This window comes from Ambystoma mexicanum, chromosome 5q, assembly GCF_040938575.1.
Source record: "Ambystoma mexicanum isolate Mex_15411 chromosome 5q, UKY_AmexF1_1, whole genome shotgun sequence".
NCBI classification, from domain to species: Eukaryota; Metazoa; Chordata; class Amphibia; order Caudata; family Ambystomatidae; genus Ambystoma; species Ambystoma mexicanum.
In genome coordinates, this window is record NC_090933.1 from 566,702,883 (window position 1) to 566,726,277 (window position 23,395).

Consider the following 23,395-nt stretch of genomic DNA (forward strand, 5'->3'; position numbering starts at 1 on the left):
CTTGATGCCACACTTGCACAATCCAAATGTCACAAGGCCTAGTAGGACCATTACTGTTGTTTCTCCCCATCCCCTTTTTTGTCTTGTGGAGCCTGGAAATGCTCAATAAATAAAAAAATAAATAAAGTGCTATTAGGCTATGGGTTTGAAGTTCTGCACATTTATTCACAGATAAGTAAGATTAACAGAAGTTGACATCTCATGGACTGATAATGAAGTGCAGGATGATAAAGATTAAGCTCAGTCATGGTGAGGTACATTAGTGCTATTTGGACTCAGGTTAGGAGTCAAGGTTATTAGTTTCCAGATAGATTGGTAGAGATAAACATCTCCTGGTCTTAGAGTGTGGTGCATGTTTGGTCTAGGGCAATGAACGAGTCCAGGCATAGCGTAAGAACATAAGTGTTATTATGTCTCGGGTTAGGAGCATGGGCATTAAGATTGTAGCATGGTCTGGGGTGGCATGGGCACCTTATTGGCGCATGGGAGCAGCTAGGCCATTGATTTCCAAGCCAACAGCTTCTTAGCATTGACATAAATTGATCAAAAGAGCCGGCTTCTGTGTTTGATTGTTTTTACCTCCCTTTGTTGATGCAGTTCTATCCCTTTCTGGCCATTGGTGGTAGGTTGAGTGGCTCAAACCGGTCCCTTATACGATTCAGGTAGAAAGCCAGGGTTTAAGTGCTTTCCAGAGAGCCATGTAGTCATGTCGCATGTTGTTAGGTAATGAGTTCCACAAGGTTGGTGCCGGGGTTTAATAGGCAGACCCTCCAATCCTGGCTGAATTGGAGGCTGGAACCACTAGGAGGAGGGCCGTGCTTGACCTAAGGGTCTGGATTGGGATGTAAGGCATAATATTTTCTTGTAGGTATTTGGGGCTGCTTTTGTGCACCGATCGATGAGAAATGCACAGGATTTTGAAGGTGGCCCTTAATCCAATTGGGAGCCAGTGTACGGTATGGAGAGCAGGTGAGATGTGATCAGTTAGTCCCACTGCATTAAGTAGTCTGGGAGACACATTTTGGACTCTCTGGAGTTTTAGTTGGTAGGCTAGTGCTTCCAAGTAGAGGGAGTTCACATAGTGAAGTCTGGACATGACAATGGACATAATTGCAGCCAGTATGTTGGAGTACGAGAGGTAAGAGAAGATGCGCTTCAGAAGCCTAAGGTGGTAGTGACATTATTTGGATATATTATTCATCAATAGGAAGGATTGATGCCATGATTGATTGCCCTTTAAACTGCCCTCTGACCCACCACAGGGCTATGTACACTAAACATAGTGCATCTGCTACCTCTACCTAATTTGGGATAAACACCGTAGCGATGCCAGAAGCATGAGGTATGAGAGAGCAGATGTACCAATATCCTATGGATCGCTCTTTCCCAACCTTCCTCATATGGCTATAGAATATTTTATCTGCTGCAAAACCATGTGCATTTGTTGTGGGATCTAATTCATCAACTCCATTGTTCGAAAAGTCAATATCAATAGTTATTTTTTGTCGTGATACTATCTCTTTGAATTCCACATAACTAGATACTTTTAAACCTTCTGTATTTACAGTGGTTGCCATCTTCAGACACAATGACATTAGGATCATAAAAAATAGAAACAATAATTTTAACATGATTTACAAATCTAAACATTTCTTTTCCTAAGCAAAAATATTCAAGTTCCCGATTTCTATTCACACAGCCTTTTGCGCTTAACTGAACAGCGTATCCTTATGGCATACTTAACTTTGTGCCTGCTCCTGTGCCAGTGAAGGGGGGCCAGTATTCCTTCAAGTATCACTGAGATGTATCTACTTCTTGTTTTCCTTCACCTTCACAGCAGTCTGAGTTGCATAGATCACGTGATGAGGCCCAGAAAAACGCTGTTTGTTCCAGTGGCGCACAAAGGTGCAGACAAAGATGCAGTCTCCCGGGAACAGCTGTGTCTTGCGTTGATCGTTGGCATCCTTGTGCTTTTCTCCTGTAGTCTGTTGGTGAGAAGATACAACTTGTAAAGGCATATTCTTAACACTTTTTGTTAAAGCCCTATGGTAATCCCTAAACTTCTCTCCTAGTATCTCTGCAGTCTTGTGTGTGTCTGATGCCATGTGTACAGGCGAGAGAGGTGTGTGTAACCTACACCCCATCATGATTAAGTGGGGCCTTATATGGTGAATTTTTTCCAGACTGATTTTTGAAATAAAACAAGGTGAGTGGAAGGCTATGGCGCCAGGATTTTTTCATTTCAATACACAGTTTAGTTAAATGGGCCTTAAGGACCCCATTGAGCCTCTCCATGATTCCATTGGCCTGCAGGTGGTAAACTGAGCACAACCTATGCTTGATTCCCAAAATTGAAGAGATTTCTGTGAATAAGGCATTAAAAAAGTGGGTTTCATTGTTGGATGTTAGGACCTCACAAATTCCCCTTCATGGAAATACCTGTCTCACCAGAAATATTGCTGCAGATTTAGCATCAGGGTGTACGCAGGGACCAACCTCAAGCCATCGAGAGAATGGACAAGAAACACCAATCAAATAAAGATAGCTACTACACCTTGTAAACATGTCCACGAAGATGATATGGAGCTTCCTGAATGAACCCGGAGTGCCTAGGCAAGACTCCCCTTACCAACTTCATGGTGTTTCCAGGGTTGAATTATTTCCATACTACACAGTTCCCTAGAAATCTACTTATTTGTTCCTATAGATTCGGTATAAATCACTCTTCCTGGAGCTCTGCTGCGATTCTTCACCGAGAAGTATGCAACGGGTAATGTAGTTGCTCTAGAGCCAAAAGAAGAAACTCTACGGGCATTACCATCCCCATCACCTCCTGTCTCCACTGCAAATCTGTGGGTGAGAGGACACATCCTCTCTTCCTTCCTCCAGAGCGCCTGTCCTGCTCTAGGGGCTCTCTTTTGTGTCTCTATGATCGGAAGCACCAGGACTGCGTTGTATGGGTCTGGCAACAGTACCTGTTGGGACACGGTCTGCATGGGCTGGGAATCTATAAATGGGAAATATGTTGCTTTCTTCAGTGCCTTGTCTACAGCATTATTCACAAGAGCTATGTAATTAGTGTGGTTAGTATGTGCAGTGCTTTTGACCAAACCTATCTCTGCGGGAAAGGTTAACGCTTCAATTAGTCAAACAGCAGCACAACATGCTGGACAGGGGACCTGTCAGACCTCCTAAACCCTCCTGTCTTGCATCTTGATAACTGAGAATGTACAGTGGAGGTGACATACATAGAGCCATAGTAAATAGTGACTGCCTTCCTCTTACTCCTTTCTAACACCTCTATAAGTGTCACTAGTTTGGCCGCTTATGCAGAGTATTTAGCTAGCAACTGCCTCTTCAGTCTGACCCCATCCACAAAGAACACAACAATTGCACCTGTATGCCTTTCAACCATGTCCTGGTTGATGATCGATGGCCCATCAAAAAAAAGGACCACACCCCCATCCAGGCATCATCTTTCACATTCACCCTCTGTTCGTCTTCTCCCTCATAAGTGGCACAGTCATAAACTATAACCTCAGGTTTCACTGGTTCGGCTACAAATGTCACAGGATTGACTAGGTGACACTGCACAGGCTGCATCGATGCATCTGGTAAAATTACCTCGTACCCTGAAACTGTAAGTTGGAAACGTTGACTTAGACTTCTCTAAGATCACAACAACTGCATGCTCCACGTACAATGTAACCGGGCAACCCATAGTAATAGTCATAGACTTTTGAATTGCAAAAGCCGTTGCCGCTAAAGCTTTCTCACAAAGGAACTGTTCCTGAATCACTGAGTTGAGGAGTCTTCAGTAGTATGCTAAAGGTTCGTGGCCAAACAATGTCTGCTGGGTCAGGGCCAAAGTCATCACTTGCCCATTTCAATGCAAAAACAAATAAAATGACTTCTTGTAATTTGGGGTTGCCAAGACCGGCGCATTGCTGATAGGCCTTAACTTCCAGAATGCAACTCCCCATTTCCTCAGACCACTGTCTCGGACCCTTCACCTCCAGTGCTTCTTTAAAACCCTGCAGTAAGTGCCTCATGCAACTAGAGTAATCAAAGGTCCATGATCAACAGTAGTTACAGAGTCACAAAAACCACTGCATCTGTTTCACTGTGACTGGCTGGGGCATATTCTGAACTGTGGTGGCTCTCTCCGGCATTACCTTGCTTCCTGCATGAGATATTACTTGCCTCAAATATACTACCTCTGTTTGGCAGTACTGACATTTTTCTTTGTCCACTTCGTACCCCTTCTCCACGAGCAGGGTGAGGAGCGTAATGGAGTCTCCTCGACACTGCTCCTCTGAAGTGCTACAAACCAACAGATCGTCCACGCACTGAATTACAGTACTGGAAACATGTAAATTCCCCAAATTCATTTGAACCAACCTATTAAAGACACTCAGAGATTCACAGTATTTCTTTTTGTGGAACTTTGCCGAAATAAGAAGACTTAGGGCCTTTTTACAGTCTGTGTTTTTTTTTACTGGAATACTGCCAGAGTCCAGCAGAGTCATTGGAGTCGAGACAGAGTCGCGGAAGGACTGCTTTTCCATTCCCTATCATTGCTGGCTGAGTGTGCTTTCCCTTTCCCTGCCTGCCTGGTTGCCTGGGGGCGTGACTCTTAAAAGCTGACTTGCACCATGGAGCGGTCACAGAGTCAAGACAGTCATGGAAGGACTGCTTTTTCGTTCCTATCATCGCTGGCTGAGTGTGTTTTCCCTTTCCCTGCCTGCCTGGGGGCATGACTCTTAAAAGCTGACTCGCACTGCAGAGCGGTCATGGAGTCGAGCAGGGTCATTGGAGTCGAGACAGTCGTGGAAGGACTGCTTTTCCATTCCCTATCATCACTGGCTGAGTGTGTTTTACCTTTCCCTGTCTGCCTGGGGGCGTTAATCTTAAAAGCTGACTCGCACCGCAGAGCGGTCGCGGAGTTGAGCAGAGTCATTGGAGTCGGTGGCAGTCGGAGGAAGTGGGAAGCCTGACGCCTTTTTGTTTGGTTGCCTGTCAAACCAATTCCGAACCATGAGCTTCTGTGCGGGTGATAAAGTGTAAAGAGCTTCACCTAAAACACAAGCCTAGTGGAGGCTCGAGATGCTTGAAGCCTGCCGCCCCTCAGTTGGAGTCGAGCCAAAGCTGAGGCTGGCGTCAGCGTATAACACTCTTGTTCACCAGTCAACCAAGTAAGATTTTCTGCCAAAAACACTATTGTATCACTTACTGTGTGTCCTCACATGCCTCATGTAGTAGCGCACAATGACATTGCTATAGATGTTCCCCCTGCATTCTCTGCTGATTCCTTTTCCAGTGCTGTTGACTCGCTTTCTCCCTGTTCTAACCCAATGGAGCCCAGTGTGCCTTCACATTCTTCCTGGGGCCTCTCTAATTTTGAAGGCCCAAATTATCAGTCCTTGTGCGACACCAACTTAACTCGCTCACTGGACGACTTTAGTCGAGTTGACAACATGCAAAATGGAGTCTTGTGTACCCGGATACAGGCTGCAATGACGACATCCGCTGTCATGAGCGGTGACGTTTGGAAGACGGACGGATCAAACAGCACGTCTTGTGCGGTTGTTCACGTTTTTCCCCCCGTGACGTTGATTTGACTGTATCATCTTTGGGAGTAACCACGCCTTTCGTGCCATTGCTTCATGTGCTGGCATGGAGAGTTAACAAAGGCGGTTTAATTTCAAGCAAAGAAGGACCTGCCGACAAGGATCCAAACACGCTTGATAGCAACAAAGCACATGGTACTCAAGATTGCGTAATTGCTTCACCAGAAACCGAATCTCAAAATCCAAAAGAAAAAAATAATCAAACCAAGCACAAAGAAAGAGGACTCAATTCTTCAGAACCTTTACGGGTTCTGCAGACCTAAACATGGGGACTGGGTTTGATAATGTGCTCACACTAAATGACGATGAGGTTTTCCATTCACCTCCGGACTTGTTTCAAATTCAATCTAAAGGAACAGACAGACGCCAAGGCCTCGTACAGTCAAATTGGTCTTCAATAGCGAGAGGAGAAACTCTTTGGAAGTCGTGAACAAACTGTTGTTCGACCTAAAGCAATTAAACAGAGAACAAACCCTCAAAGGTGCCTCGGGACAACTCTGCCACAGGTGAGCACAACACACCCACCTCAACTGACGCTGCTCTTAACACACCACCAAATACACAGCAAAATGGTCAAGCCAAACGTCAAAGAAGAGTCAACCGGCTTCACCAACATTCGATGTTCTCAGCGAAGAACTATCACAAAAAAAATTATACTAAACCAAAACAAGAGGCCAGAGGCCCAAACAACGTCTCACTGGAACTCACGACACTTAGCAAGATCTAACATAAGAAGCTCATCCACCTCGGAGTCCTCTACATCTGACTCTTCAATTATGGATCGGGACTTCCCAAAAGTTAGACGTGCGATCCACGTTGATAGGCCTCGCTCACCATCTAAAAATGCTGAAGGCACAGTTCTACAAAGGGAAAATTTCAGTCGTGAGCTACAATTCACCATAATGGCCTCAATAGCCATCACAATTGCCCTGTTGGTAAGTGATACGAACACCTAAATGACAACATTAAGGACCTTTCAACTTGAATTGCAATAACAAAAACAAAAATTCTCAAACTGGAACAGGATAACCAGGAGTTGAAAACACTTCACCTAAACTCAAACAAATCTATTGAAGACTCCCTAAAGATTATGGCAGATCAAACCAGAAACATTTCAGAACAAAATCTCTTTGCTGAGGTGGCAAAAGAAGCGCTGGTACTTTTTCAAAACAAAAAGCACACTTTGTGTGAAGGCCACAAATGTGACCACAACCGAAATCAAGAGCCTCTAACATGCGAGATGCCAGTTGGTCAGCAATCAACATGTAACAAAGACTAACTCAATAATAAGAACTATATATTGAGACCAGAGGACAATGTGTTGTCTGTTAACAACACTGTGAATCAAGGCAACCCTCCTAGCTGTGCAAGCAATCTCGATATTTTGGCGCGAGTATGTAAAGATCACCCCCCTCCATTGGAAGCAACAATGACAAAGATGAGTGTCTTTCAAGTGACAATAAAGTGGTTCCGGTCTTGTACTTACCCGGCCAAAACAGAGATGATGAAGCTGGTCTTCTGACTGGCGAGCTCAAGGAAGTGCTGCATTCATCTCCTCAAGATGAAGAGCAAATTAACTCTTTTAATATGATGGTCAAAAATAGCTTGGCGTCTGTCAATCCTGCCTTGAGGGATACACAAACAGCCTCCTCTTCTTTGTCAATGCCTGGACACATAATTCCTTCGATGGAAACCCCAAATCCTGTTGCTTCAGAGGCATGTACTGCAAATGGCATTTCCCCATCTTTAAAGGCGCTTCTTCTGCAGTTCATAACACCCCTCCTAAACCAACAGCAAAGCATGGACCCATCAAAAAGATCAAGGACCAGACTGCCAGGAAAGTAAGATGCAATAACAACTCGAGGAAATTCCTTCATAACATCAAGACAGTCAATGTCATAGTAAATAGCACATCTCAAAGGGAGTCCTCATCGCAACCTAAAAAAAAAACCTGATGATGAAGCCCGGAAAAAGCTGGATCCGCTGAACAAACAAGATGAGGATGGTGATATAGTTTGCATCAACGACATATCTACAGATTTATTGAACTTATCTACATACGAAGATGGGGAGGAAGCTGATATAAGTTTGCCCGCTTCTCCTCATGTTCCACCAGATCTAGCCACTGATAATTCCATCCGAGAGGATTCAAATGACTCATTTAAACCAGTCAAACCTGGCAGAATCTGCACCTTAATATACCGGGAAAAACCACCAACATCGGAAGTTCCTTGAAAAAAGTCCATTGTTCAAAACCCTAAATGACAAATGGAAACAGTTGACCCAACAAACACAGATTTCGGCCCCACTCCGAGGCTGACCTCAGGAGGCCCTCTTACCAATGGTCAAAGGGACTGTCTTGGTCCAACAATAGCTGCGATGGCAAAGAACCAAGCATGCCCAATAAAATTGTGGAAAAAACAAGAAAAACACAAGGATGGGGCGGAAATGCAGACCAAAGTCGTCCTCAACAAACAAACAATAAACCACCAAAGAAAAGACCAAACTGCAAGCACCGTACAGATTGTGGCTTGAATGAATTGACAATAGTGACAATCTGATCCTCAACCTGTACAACGTGCAACGGCTGTTCCATCTCGTGCCTAGCCTAAGAACCATTGAATCAGAAGATCTGACGACCATAGAATTCCAGATGAGGCAAGGTATGATACAGTAATCGTCCACCTGAAATCCAGAATTATATCTGACATTCTTATTGAAGCAGCATCAGTCTTAGCGTCACTGGGTTTCGACATACATAAAGCTTCAGATCCGGAGATCAACAGTTGCACGCATAAGTCATCTAACAGAGATTCGCCACAGATGAGCTCGCTTCATGACAGTGGAATGGTCTTTGTTAACAAAGCAAATGAAACTTGTAAGGTTGCGAGTGCTGTGTTGGGGCTTGGTCGTGAAGTAGAGAATCAAATAACATCCAAATTGCAGTTGGAAGACCAAGTAAGAATTACTATTGAAGGCAACAGTGGGGTTCAAACTATCACAAATGACGATCAATGCCCTCTTGAAAACATCCAAGTAAAATCCAATGATTGGTCCTGGTTAGCCTCCACTTTGCAACGGAAAGTTGAGACCTAATACCAGAATTCGAGTGATTCCATCCCATGCAGTTTTGGGACATGGAACACCAGAGGCTGTTCACACTTATTTCAGACACAGTGGATTGGTGTGCTTTATGTAGCCTGCGTACAAGAAACATGGCTCACACAATGTCCAATTTTGAGTGGATTCAAAATCGCAATTAATCCGGTCATAAAAAAATCAAAGGGAAGACCAATGGCAGGTCTCCTAACCTTGGTAAAGAAAGCCTCTGGATTTAGAATTGTTAAAACCGAGAACATCTCTGCATTCATTCAAGTAACAACCATCACGAGATCTAAGAAACTCAAGGACGAAGTGGAACTGTTACATATCCTTAATCTATACTGGAACCACATTGCCACAGGAACCTTTTTATTCATAGATCAAGTCACAGCAGTTCTAGACACATTACTAGAAGAAAATAACTTGCCTATTATAATCATCTGTGGTGATCTTAATATCAATTGTGGCGAAGCTGGAAACAAAAGTGTCGAATAGGCTTGACAAAGGAAAGCTAGCATCTCAGTGGTGTCTTGAGATGGATCTCAGAAAACTATTTATGCTAAACGGAAATACAGTCAATGACATTCCTGCAAATCCGACATGGAAAAGAGCTGATCAAAGATCAACTATTCATTACATCTTTGTCTCTGGAGCCTTGCATGTCATGGTGGATAGTCTAGAAGTTTTACCCATGACCTCCAGTGATCAAGACGAGGTGAAATTAAAGCTTTCTTTCCCATAGCTCAATGACAAACCTGAGTGGAAACACAAGGTGCTGGTCGACTCCAGCCGAATAAGACTAAAACTTACGAATGAGGAAGTGAATGACATAGCTCGAAAATACCTCAATGCAGATGATGAAATAGAATACCAACATTTGCTATGTCAATTCATGGAGAAAAAACAAGGGCTGAAACATTGCAACTTTGTGCCAAAACACAAGTTTGACCTGGAAATCTTAAAGCATAAACGGCTAATGCAGAGCGAAATAAGAAACACCTCACACGATGATCCAATAATCTTTCTGGTAACAAAAAAAAACAGCTAAGCAGAAATACAAAAATTGGATCATAGTTCACAAAGCGGGCTTGTTCCAGAATGACACAGAATTAATGCTATCAAAACCGAGAAATCAAAATTCCACAGAATTCTGGAAGCTGATTAATAACAATTGTGCTCAACAGGGTGCATTACAAACAAACATGGTCTTGGAAGCCGCATGGATTTCATTCTATACTGATCTCTTCAGCAATACAAGCGAGACGGATGCCTTAAATCTACCACTTCTAACACATTGGGACTTGGTATTTGAAAAAGATGACATCTTAAGTACCATCAAGAAGGCAAGCTTATCTAGGGCACCCGTCCCCGATGGTCTCACAAACTATACAATAAGAAGAAATCCCGAAAGATGGGCTGACATTTGCGACATTCTCTTCAAGAGAATTGCCACTCAATGTGCAACCTCAAGATCGTGGAAGACTGCTGTTGTCGTGCCGATCTTTAAAAAAGGAAATAGATCTAATCCTAAGGATTATCGTCCGATAGCCTTATTAGACATCTTGGGCAAAGTATACGCAACACTCCTTCAGCAAAAATCATTAAACTGGTCTATAGACACCAACCATATCGACATTAGACACACTGGGTTTGTGAAGTGTGTGGGATGTTGCCTTAATCTTCTAATTTTAAACCTCTTCAAAATGGAAGCACTACGAACCCAAGATAAAATCTATTTGGTGTTCATAGATTTCTCACACAGTTTTGACAGTATTGATCGAACTAAACTGTGGAGAAAACTGAAGAACTGGGAATGTCCTCCTAGCTTACTGGCAGCCATTGAAGAACTCCATACGGGCACTAGTATAAAAATTCTACTAGACTCCAAGGGAACACTTTCATCAATTGACACCCACAAGGGAGTAAAACAAGGTTGACCTCTTGCATCCATTATATTCAACCTCTTTATTTCAGATGTAGGCACTAATTGATGAGGCACATTCTTTCTCACCAAAACTCAATGGTTGTCATGTGAGCTGGCTGATGTATGCAGACAGCCTAATTCTACTTGACACCAATCGATCTCCAACGCAAACTGGACACAGTCGAAGCATATATCAAAAGAAACAGCCTTCTCATAAATGAAAAGAAAAGTGAAATAATGTGGTTCCAAAATCCAAGGACGTGGAAAAACATCAGCAAAGATGGATTTACTTGGCATGTGGGGAAAGAGAGACTCAATATGACAGCAGAGACAAAATATTTAGGCATGCCAAAAGCATTTTCTGCTCCAAAGATTAATGAGGGGCATGATGATGAGTGCTAAAATCAACGACGCACCATGGGTGGCAACAGTAAAAAGCAAGTGGCATGCGCTGGCCAGCCAGGCAAGTGCCCTAAACAAACAATATGGCAAGTTCTCGCTAAAACCTGTCATTATTTTCTACCAACAAAAGGTAGTCCCCTCATTAATCTTTGGAGCAGAAAATGCTTTTGGCTGTCCGTTCCAGCTTTGGTCAACTTTGGAAAACATAGTCTAGGTCAAAGTCCTTCAATTTCCTAAAGGAACCTCGACCGTGTGTTTAAGATATGAACTAAGCCTGATATCGATCAACTCTCGAGTGTGTTGGAACACATTAAGCCTCTTTCGGAAGATAACGCAAAACAATCCTTTACCTCAGTTTCAAATTTTACACAACCCTGGAGGTGGAAACTCTAACTCGATACTATGGGCATGGACTGTGCAATGCCTCAAAATATTAGAAGAATCTGGCATTGATTTAACAACGCTACACGAGAACCCAGATCTGGCAAAGAAGAAACTGTGGTCATCAGACTGGATTCAGATGGGCGAATTAAGAAGGAATTCAAGGCTAATGAAAGATGTTCCTTATGAGGCGAGAGCTCACAACAAACTGGCCAACTTCGTTGCACTGTTTCCCAGTCCGCACCACAGATCTCTCTATACATTCAGTTTCTACTAAACGCATTTAAGACAAAAGAGGGTTTAAGCATGTGGTCTACACATGACAAAATAAATCTAACATGCTGATTCTGCACTCTGAATAATGAAACGTTAAAACATCTAACGCTGTTCTGCCCGAATCTAAGAACCTTGAGAACTAAGACCTTAGGTCCCATAATCCTTAAACAGCGAGTGCGGACGAATGGTGGCAATTGATGTTTGAAGGAACTGACAGAAAGCTGCTCTTCGCATTGACTCTGTATCAGAAAACATTAAAAGAGCTTCTGGCAAAAACTTGTGTTGACTAGCAAAGATTGCAGCAGCAAATGGGACTTGGGAACTGCTAATGAGGAACAACCGAGATTAGGAACACAAGACGAGTAATGGTGACAATTAAATGACAATGAAATGAAGTGAAATATTTCTTAATTCTGTTTTTTTTAAAGGTTTAAATAAACCAACAAAAAAAAATTAAAAAAAAGAATACTGCCAGTGGAAATAACCACTACCACCATAGGTATTGCTAAAATCCTGTGCTATGATATAATTACCACTGCCCAAGTGGTAACGGTAGTAGTAATGCTGCAGTACCACAAGAGTTATTCCAGAAATTACCACTTGCTGTATTTAATTCAAAGTCTGTCCATTTCCACCTTCATTTTGAAGGTGGAAATTAGTGTACAGTTGTGGCTTATATCACCACTGTGCATCTTTCATGCACACAATTCACCCCTTTCCATGTTCCCGCTAAAAAAACATTTTCCCTGTATGAAGGGTACAGGAACAAATTACAAAAACTTCTCCAGGTTTTACAATTTCTTCATTCACCTCTTTTCGTGGTGAAATGCCACTCTGTATTTTGGCGGAATTTACCGCTGGCGTATTCCATTGGAATACCACCAGTGTTTATATGTGCATCAGAACCTGAATGGGGAAAGTGGTAAAAGAGGTGGTATTTGGAAAATATTTGCTACTTTGCCATTACCTCAGACCCTCTAATGAGATACTTTGTGCTTGATGGGCCCTACATAGAGCAAAGGCAAAACTAAAAAACGAATAAAACAAGTGCACCGAGCAGGGAACCAAAATGTTCCCTTGAACCTCATGGGCCGACCTTGCAGAAAAGTGGAAATATCTTTGAAGCCAAGATCCCGCACCTTGGAGCAGCCAGGGCCTGATTCAGAGGTCGGTGTAAAAATAGAAAGGTGTTGTTCCAAGCCGGAACAACACATTTCTTAAACGCACCATATTCTGACAGGGAAAGAATGTGGTGCAGGGACATGAACGCCTCGGCTTTTGCATGTGCTTGATTTACAGCTTGACAACAGCCCTAGCAACCATGAGGAATACAGGGCAGCCACATGGAGGGGATTCTCCTCCTGGTTTGTCACGTTAATATAATACGGTCATCTTACACTACACACTTTTTCCAATCATAAACATAGCATTTCTTAGGCTGCAGCACCACTTTTCTAGTTTAATGAAAGTTTAAGAAAACTTCATTAAAATGAAAAGAGGCAGTCTTTAAATAAATGCTTGCAATTCCGCTGGAGCACATTTTTCCTCCACAACGGGAGATTTTAGCAGCTTTTGCTGTTGGAAGGCACAACAATTTCCCTCCAATATTTCCATCCACTTCAGAATATTGGTGCTGGAAACTGGAGGGGTGTCTATTGGCTTCCCACACTATAATTAGTACAAGCTCAGAATCAGGCCCCCAGACGCTTATGCTTAAGACAGACGGAATGCACACAGTGCAATTCTTTCACATCAGAATAATGTGCGCCACTGTTGCGCTATTAACAAACCCTTTGTTGAGTAGAACCCGTTCATTCCTCCACTGTACGTTATTTTGCAACATGCACCTGGGCACTGTTAAGGATTCTTGGTGATTATAATTATCTGATTTTTTTGTTAAAATGCATGTGACTCAGTGCCTTTGCGAATTAATAGCAACATGATTGCCCTGCGTGGGATATTTCATGACATTAGCTTATTCCCTTTATGCTTCGCAGGAGTAAAACACTATCCACTGTTTCAAGGCAATAATGCAAACATGACTTTTTTCTTGACAGATCAACTACACCGGCGCCAGCATGAATCCTGCTCGATCCTTGGGACCTGCTGTTATAATGGGAAAATGGGAGAACCACTGGGTAAACGTCCTTTGACTTTTTACGATTTTTTGTATCTGAATGTTTGTATGTTTATGTATTTGAATCATATGTAGAACCCGCCGTGAAGCCTGCCAGTGTTCATTCCCATTTCATGCCTAAACCATAGAAATCAAACTATTTTTGAAACAGAACCAAGCCTTGTTTGGAGGGTGGAGGGGAAACGTTTGGACCAGAAATTGCACTTCACAGTGATGACACATGGATGCATTATAGCCCCAGGGCAAAAGCAGGTAAAATGGCGCTACTTCCTTTCCCCTGTAGCTGTATCATCCAGAGGTAAAGGCCTCATCATCATAACAGTATTATAATATGGCAGTAATGGCGTTGAAGGCGGGCTGTACCCTCTAGAAATGGCCCACCATCCAAAGGTAATGGCCCGAACGAAGCAAAGCCCTTTCCAGGGGTGGAGGTCGATTAGCAGATGGTACGGCCTGCTGAGAAGGGCATTATTGCAATTGACACCTGTTGTGGGTCCTATAACATCCAAAAAATGGGAAAGAGAAAAAAAGGGAACGCACGTGTGAACTGCACAAACTGCTGTCAAAATGTAAAGGTTCGTGTGGCACAAGCAACTGACGGTGAAGGCATCATGGGTAATTCGCCACTCTTAACCGGATACCAACAAAAGGCCCCTAAAAAGGAGCCCAGACCATCTTGAGGCCAAAGCCACAGTTAGTCATTCACGAATACACTGCAACTATGGCTTCGAATTTGGTCAATCTGAGGAGTGATTCTCATACAGGCAATAGTAGTAAGCATCAAGCTCTGTATTCATTCTCACCATATTCCATGGATGTGCCAGATGAGAAAATATCTAATGGCCTCTGGTTGTGGTCACCTGAATTCAATGCATGAGCTTATCCCAAAGTCAATACCTGGTACAGTGAAGACCTGATCAGTTCTAGAACTCTCTAGGGAAATAGGAACAGGAGGTAAAAGGATGAACGTAGCCTATACATTTCAGCAGGAAGATGGAAGCGCAATCTAACATGGATTCATGAGCTCCATGACAGGTGTCTCCCCACAATGGTATGCTTCAATGTCTTACCCCTGGAATCTCTCCAGGACCCTACAATAGACATAAAGTAGTCAGAGTGCTTCTGCCACTACTGTCCTAAGAAAACAGGATCAGAACACATTTTGTTCTGTTTGACAGACAGCCCACAGCGAAACAATGGGCCTCATCACAACTGTGCTGATCCGGAAACACTGGTGCTGGTAAGCCTACCTGCATAACAAATGGAGAATAGAGGGTTGTTTAACAACCTAACAACCTAACAGGAATAATCCCCCTAATTAATATTTCAAAAATATACACAAAAATATTCCTTTAAGTCACGTGTTATGTGTACCTATGTAGTTCAGTGTTGTTACAAATGTTTATCATTATGACATCTGATCGTGTAAAGCCGTTTTCCATTAAGCATGTTAACACCTGTACTTAATACATTTTAATATCCGACAGAAAACCATATATAATTTTTTCATCAATAAAAACGAGTTTCATCTATCATTTCATTTGAACAGATCGTAATTTCATAAAACATTCATGATATTATACAATTAGTGGGTACAGCAGTAGTGTTTAGGATAATCAGTGTTTTCCGATATACTTTCCACTTGATCATCTGATTAAAACTATTAAATATCTTATACAACCTCCCCATTCAATCATTCACTTCCTATATTGTAAAGACTGGTAGGGGGTGTCTGTACTTTCGGTCACTATATGGTAGAGGAGAGGCACAGGGGACCCCAGCCAAGATTCTCTATTATTGGTAACGTAGTCGAGCAATCAAGGCCTAGCTTCTCAGGAGGTGATGCGGGCTGGATCTTAAGTACAGTGTAGTCCCCGAACCCCCACAAAGGAATGTCCACACACTGTATTACTGAAAACACAGTCTTTATATAATTAATATTCAAAGGTATGTACACGATCACAATAACGCACTTTGTACTCAGAAGTCAATAATGATAAATATATACAATTCTAAAGTGGTACCACCAATGTTATCAAATCTCATTAAAGTGCATCAACTGTACGGTTAAAATGTCACACAGATTAATAACGAGGAAACCAGCAATAGAGAGAGGAAGCAACGCAAGATGGTTGAAACAGTAGGCAGAATACTGGCCCCGTACCCTAGACACAGTTCTGTGTGGAGATCCCACCACCTGGGCAACCTGTAAAATAAGGATATATCGACAAGGCCAGTCCATATGTTCAATAGTCTCACTTCTTCCTATTAAGGTTTTACCCCCCCAATGTACCTGGTGGAGTAGAGTTCTCCGACGATGCGATGACCGATCCTTCTTGAGTGCCTCCCTTTCAGGTGGGAGCCACGGATCGTCGAGAGGTGTCGGGGAACTTGGCGTTCGGTGTCGGGGAATCGACGGCCCTTCTTGAGTGCCCTCCCTTTAAGGCGGGAGTCACGGGACGTCGAACGTCCGACGATGAACAGGGTGAACTACGGCAGGGAAGTGGCAGCTTCGTTCCTAGCGGTGCTCGTCGACGACAGAGGGTTGGCGTCCTGCAAGGAGGAGGCGTGCGGGGCACCTCGGTGACGATAGTTCTGGACCACAAAGAGATGATGAAGAACTGTGGCCCAGCAAGGGCGTCGAGTCGTCGGCGTCTCTGTGGTCTTTAGGTGGCGGGAAACCCACCGGTGGATGCTCCCCGGCGCGTCGATAGTTGGGCCTTCTCCAGCGGGAGACAAGCGGGTGACGATGCAGGCGAGAGCGTCCGATGATCAATGGAAGTTCTCAGGCAAACGGGAGCACGGCGGCTCCGGTCGGCGCGGCGGTCATCGACAGTGGCGGACAACAGTCCGAGTGCTTCTCCTTGGAGTTCCGCAGCAGTCCCCGTATCGGGTCGGCAGCCTGTCGAAGGTCTGTCTACCAGGGAGCGTTGGCAAAGATCAGCTGTGCACGATGGTCCCTCATAGCTCAGGAAGAGGGCGCCTTACCAGGTCCTCTCTGGGTCAGTCCTTGCAAACACAGCAGCTTTCAGATTGTGAAGGAGAGCCACAGCACTTCTTCTCGTCCAGCAGAGTTTCAAGGGCAAGCGTCATTTACTCCAGTTACTCGTCGTAGTGGACTTCAGCTTCTGAACACGATCCCTAGCAGTGAGAGGTCCCCAGATATACTGTTGATCTCCCATTCATTCCGCTGTGTCACACTCAAGCATCCAATCACGATTACGGGCATTCATGCAGGCAGGCAGCCAATCAGGCACACAAGGTATTCAGGCCATTCACTTCTCTCCAGACACTCACAACAAGTTATGTGTATTGGGACAAGTACCGAGCCATTCAACACTCCAAGCCGCAGTTATACCGGTTTCGGGCAGGGTTGTCTCAGTCATTGTGTCAACCACCAGATACTAGACACCCACAACACAGAATGCATATTCGTCACACACTCTATTAACCAAGGTCCCACCCACAGGAGGTACCCACAGCATACATCACCGGGAAGGCTCCAGCTAGTCTGGCCGGGCATTCACAACAACACCATATATGGCACTTCCACCCTACACCCCGTCAGGGGGAAGGGACAGAGTCAGGGCTTCCCAGGACTTTGGGAAAACAAGGTAATGGGTGATAGAAAGCAAGAGGCCACCGGGGCCATCTTGTTTTCCATCAGGAATCAACTGATCCCAATGGCAGGGCCGGGGTATCCCAAAATGGAGGATACTCTGCGCACCTGTCGAATTCAGCATGGAGCTGCCACCAGCCCATACCCTGCTCTGTGGGCCACCCACAGGTGCCCAAAAACATACACTAGGGGCACAGGGTTGTACCCCCTCCCATTGGTGCCATAAGGGTATCCCATGGGTCTGTTCACCAAACCAAAAGAAAGAGAGCTACACCGCGAGGAGTCCCACATGAACCCCTGCGCGGAAAACACAACAGAACACACGATAAAAAGCAGTAAAGGACAAGGATACGGAGGCCCTGTCGCTCCGATGCATTTCCAGCATCACAGTCGCCCCCCCCCCCAGACTGAGTTGGAGGGTGCCTGATCTCCCACGGGATAGACACCCTCATCCAGACGGTCAACATACCTTCTGGAAAGGCCATCAGCATTATCGTGACTCTTCCCTGGTCTGTGCTCTATGGTGAAGTCTAGCCCTTGCAGGCTAATGGACCACCTGAGCAGTTTCGGGTTCTCACCCTTCATCTGCATAAGCCACTTCAGGGGCTTATGATCTGTTTGGACCTTGAAGGTTGACCTCGTAAGGTAGGGCCTAAATCGCCTAAGGCTCCAAACTATACTAAAACATTCCTTTTCAACAGTAGCCCACTTAAGTTCTCTACTCTTGAGTTGTCTACTGATGAATTTGATAGGATGTTCTCTCCCTTTGTCATCTAACTGGGACAAGACAGCTCCAATTCCGGTGTCGCAGGCATCCATCTGGACTATGAAGGGTCGGCTGTAGTCAGGCGCACACAACACGGGTGCCCGACACAGACTTTCTTTCAAGCCATCAAAGGCCCTCTGACAGTCTTCAGTCCAATTGACCTTCCTAGGCTGTTTGGGTGAAGTCAGAGCTGTCAGTAGTGCAGCGATGGTTCTATAGTCCACCATGAAATTGCGATAATACCCGGTGAGGCCCAAAAAGGCTCTCAGATGGGTTTGAGTAGTGGGAGTCTCCCAGTCCTGTACACCCTGTAACTTACTGGGGAGAGGTTGGATTTGACCCCCTCCTACCTCATGACCAAGATACGTGGCTTTCCCCTGAGCTATCTGGCACTTGGTGGCCTTGAAAGTGAGGTTAGCCCTCTTTAAGGCCTGCAACACTCTACCCAGATGTGTCAAGTGCTCTTCCCAAGTGGAATTGTAGATGGCAATGTCGTCTAAATAAGCCACACAAAAGGCTTCCAGCCCACTGAGAGCATGATTGACCAATCTCTGGAAGGTGGCAGCGGTATTCTTCAACCCAAAAGGCATGACCCTAAACTGGTAGAGTCCCTCTGGTGTTCAGAACGCCATCTTTTCCTTGGCATGGTCCGTCAGAGCTGTTTGCCAATAGCCTGAGGTGAGGTCAAAGGTGCTCACAAATTTGGCAGCACCTATGGTGTCCACGAGCTCATCAGCCCGGGGCAATGGGTGCGCGTCAGTTTTGGTGACGGCATTGACTCCTCAGTAGTCCACACAGAACCTCCAATCCTTGGTACCGGCCTGGGAACTTGCCTTGTGGACAAGGACCACGGGACGGGACCAGGGACTGGTTGAGGGTTCAATAACACCCAGATCCAACATCTTGGCGACCTCAGCCTGGATGTGGTTCTTAACCGTATCTGACATTCGGTAGCTCCTGCTCTTGACAGGCACGCTGTCACCAGTGTCAATCTCGTGCTTACACCACGGTGTAAGGCCTGGCGTTAGTGAAAACAGAGAGGCATACTGCTGGAGCAAAGTCCTGCAGGCCCTCTGCTGCTCGGTTGTCAAATCTGGAGAGAGATGCACTCCCTCCACTGAGCCATCCTGAGGGTTGTTATGCAGCAAATAAGGAAGGGGCTCACTCTCATCCTCTTCTTGCTCGGAAGCCAGCAAGAGACATGAGACTTCTGCTCGCCTGTGGAAAGGTTTGAGCCTATTGACATGGAATACCTGAGGGGCTACCCCTGGTATTCCCATGTCAACCAGATAGTTGACCTCGCCCATCTTGGAGATTATCCTGAAGGGTCCAGTCCATTTATCTGCCATTGCCCGAGGCTTGGCAGGCTCCATCATGAGGACCTCCTGTCCCGGAGTCCAATCCACTTGCGATGCTTTAAGGTCATGCCAGTATTTGTTCAATTCCCGGCTGGCCTTGAGATTTGCCGTTGCTTGACCCATCATCTGTGTCATCCTCCGTCTGAGGCCTAACACATAGTCCCCCACTTGCTTGGCGGGACCGGGAGAGGTGGCTTCCAAACCTTCTCTGATCAAGGCGAGGGGCCCCCTCACGGGATGTCCAAAGAGCAACTCAAAGGGGCTGAAACCAACACCCTCTTGAGGTACCTCTCTGTAAGCAAACATCAGGCATGGCAGGAGGAGATCCCATTTCCTCCTTAGGGGCTCTTCCAAAGCACCTAGCATGCCCTTGAAAGTTTTATTAAATCTCTCAACCAGACCATTGGTCTGGGGATGGTAAGAAGTGGAGAACTTGTAGGTTAAGCCACACTCTTTCCACATGGTTTTCATGTAACTAGACATGAAGTTGGATCCTCGGTCAGAGACAACCTCCTTGGGGAATCCAACATGGGTGAAAATGCCCAGGAGAGCCCGGGCAACCACCTTGGCCCTAACAGTCCGAAGGGGTATAGCCTCAGGGTACCTGGTGGCATGATCTACCAAAACCAGGATGAACCGATGTCCACCTGACGTGGGAGGGTCAAGGGGACCGACGATATCGATGCCCACCCTCTCAAACGGTGTGCCAACCACTGGCAATGGCTGCAGTGGGGCAATGACACTGCCTCCAGTCTTGCCAGACAACTGACAAGTTGGGCAGGTCCTGCAGTGGGACTCCACTTCTACTCCCATTCGAAGCCAGTAGAAATGGGCAGATAGCCTCTGCTTAGTCTTCTTGGTACCAAGATGACCAGCCAAGGGCACCTCATGCGCCAACTGCAGTAGGAAGGGCCTGTAAACCTGGGTTACCACCAACCTCTTGAGGGCACCAGGTTCAGGCTTAGTGGGCTCACTAAGAAGGAGCTCACCCTGCCAATAAATCGGGAAGGTCCTAGGCACCTCTCCTTGTGCCTCGGACAGGGCCTGTTTCCTCAGACCCTCGAGAGAGGGACACTCTCTCTGTCCTTTACAGAAGTCTGCCCTGGAGGGTCCCCCTTCAGCTAGCAAGCATTGAAGATTGGGATGATCCTCCGGGTTGAGAACCTCTCCCACAGGAGAGTCTTCTGGCTCTTCTCCCACAGGAGTTGAGACAGGGTTTACCACTGGACCCAGCCCGTCCGGAGAATGGGTCCCAATGGGTGCTGTAGGAACAGCAGGAAGAGAAGGAGCTCCATCCACAGAGGTGGCCTTCTTGCTCTTCCTTCGTCTTGCCTTAGGCCGCGCCTTCGGCTCGGGTACCTGACTCACAGCCAGACCCAGTGTCACCTGTGACCTAGTGACCGCAGCAGCAGTCATGGGAAGAACATCCGTGATCAACCCCAACTCTACTAGATCGTTACCTAACAGAAAGTTAGCAGGGACATTGTTCTGAACCAGGAGAGGAAGATTTGCTGTCTTGTCTCCAATTACGAGTGTGACTCGGGCTACAGGCGATAATTTGGGAGGCCCACCAGCTAACCTGGAGGTTCTCAGAGGAGCACCTACATAGTCCTCTGGCTTGAGCAGGGTCCTGTCCACCACTGTCATGCTTGCCCCAGTGTCTCTCAAACCAGTAGAAGGCTGGCCATTCAGGAGGACACTTCTAAAAAATCTACGGGTGTTCTGTGGGATAGTCACCAGTACTTCCGCGTATTGGTCCCAGGCCCGAAGGGACACTAAGGAAATCTCTACTTGGAGCACCAAATGTGATCCCTGTAGAGGAGGGGAGGACAGTGGCCTCCACCTCAGACATGGGGTAAGAGTAGGTCAGGCTGACAGCCTGTACTCCAAGTGCCTTACCTTTACACTTGGAGTCACCCCTTTTGTGATCCAGAGCCCCACAGTCCCAACAAGTGCCGGGAGTGCGGGGTACGGTACTGGAACCACCGAGAGCCTGCTTTGCAGCAGGTGGACCCCTACTCTTATTCCCACCCACAGATGACTTATCCCCACTAGATTTTTGGGTCTTAGGAGAGGAGGGTTTAGGTTTATTCGACTGTGACTGCTTTTGGGACTCCTCAGCTTTCTGAGAGGCCCCCTTTTCTTTGTCCTTGTCCTTCCCACTGGAGTCCTTAGGGGACACCCGGTGGGAGACCCACTTGTCAGCCAACCTAGCCAGCTTAAAGGTATCCAAAATGTTCTGGTCAGCAACATACTGACGCAGCTCCGGTGAACAGGCTTCAGAAAAATGCTCAAAAAACAACAGGTGGGACAATTCAACGAAAGTTTTTACCTTGTAACCATCAATCCACCCCATCATATCCATGTGCGCAGCACTCACCCAGTCGATCCAAGGCACATTCTCTCTTTTCTTAAAATCCCTGAACCTTTTAAGGTATTGGGTAGGCGTCTTGCCAAACTTGGCAATCAAAGCAGATTTCATACACTCATACTGACCCCTTTCTTCCACACTCAGCTTCAGAATACAGTCATACCTGGTTTGAGGCACTCTGCTTAGCAAACACTTAGCCCAATCTCTTTTGTCAACATCATGAATTGCACGCGCCATTTCAAACGCTTCAATCCATTGGAGGATATCAGAACCCTCCGAAAACACACCAACCAAATCCTTCATAAATTTAGTTGCGGGGGACCTGACACTCTCACTGGGTTTCGCTGAAGTCTCCACTCGAGCTTTCTCTAGCTGGATTCTCTGACATCCAGTGTCCTTGTCTTTGAGTTCAAGATCCCTATTCTTGAGTTCACCTTGTTGAGCCAGCTCCTCTTTCCTAAGTTCAGCATCTATTTCCAATTTGCGATATTCAAGGGCCAATTTCATCCTTAATAGCTCAAGCTCCAATGTATTGCTGGGGTTCGGAACAGAGGCAGCAGGAATGGCGGCATTCCCAGAAACAGATTCAGTAGAAACCCCAGGGGCAGAGTCCTCATGGGTTGCATTCCCCCTTCATCAAGAGTTTCACCATCGGTCTGGTAGTCCACCAGGGCAGCTATCAGCTCAGCCCTAGACCTATCCACAAAGTCTCACTCCCTGGCTTTACAAGCACTCTGGAGAGCCTCTAAACTCATCCGAGTCAATTTACCATTCACAATAGACTCCATTGCTTGTAATGCAGTTATTTTGTACACACCCAAACCTTAATCTAATAAAGTGCGGTTATTTTGTAAGTGGCACGGTTATACACTGATTCTTAAAACCATAAGCATCCTACCGCTGCCACCAGTGTAAAGACTGGTAGGGGTTGTCTGTACTTCCGCTCTCTATATGGTAGAGGAGAGGCACAGGGGACCCCAGCCAAGATTCTCTATTATTGGTAACGTAGTCGAGCAATCAAGGGCTAGCTTCTCAGGAGGTGATGCGGGCTGGTTCTTAAGTACAGTGTAGTCCCTGATCCCCCACAAAGGAATGTCCACACACTGTATTACTGAAAACACAGTCTTTATATAATTAATATTCAAAGGTATGTACACAATCACAATAACGCACTTTGTACTCGGAAGTAAATAATGATAAATATATACAATTCTAAAGTGGTACCACCAATCAAATCTCATTAAAGTGCATCAACTGTACGGTTAAAATGTCACACAGATTAATAATGAGGAAACCAGCAATAGAGATAGGAAGGAACGCAAGATGGTGGAAACAGTAGGCAGAATACTGGCCCCGCACCCTAGACACAGTTCTGTGTGGAGATCCCCCCACCTGGGCAACCTGTAAAATAAGGATATATCGCACAAGC

General features: G+C 45.6%; 1 protein-coding gene across 1 annotated transcript in view; it reads left to right on the top strand.

Annotated features, from left to right (window-relative positions):
- LOC138498607 (aquaporin-4-like) overlaps positions 1 to 23,395 on the top strand; it is a 322,873-nt gene that overhangs the window by 254,629 nt on the left and 44,849 nt on the right. The window contains exon 3 of the mRNA XM_069622335.1: positions 13,773 to 13,853. Within this exon, the coding sequence (XP_069478436.1) occupies positions 13,773 to 13,853 (81 nt within the window). The remainder of the gene's footprint in view (positions 1 to 13,772; positions 13,854 to 23,395) is intronic.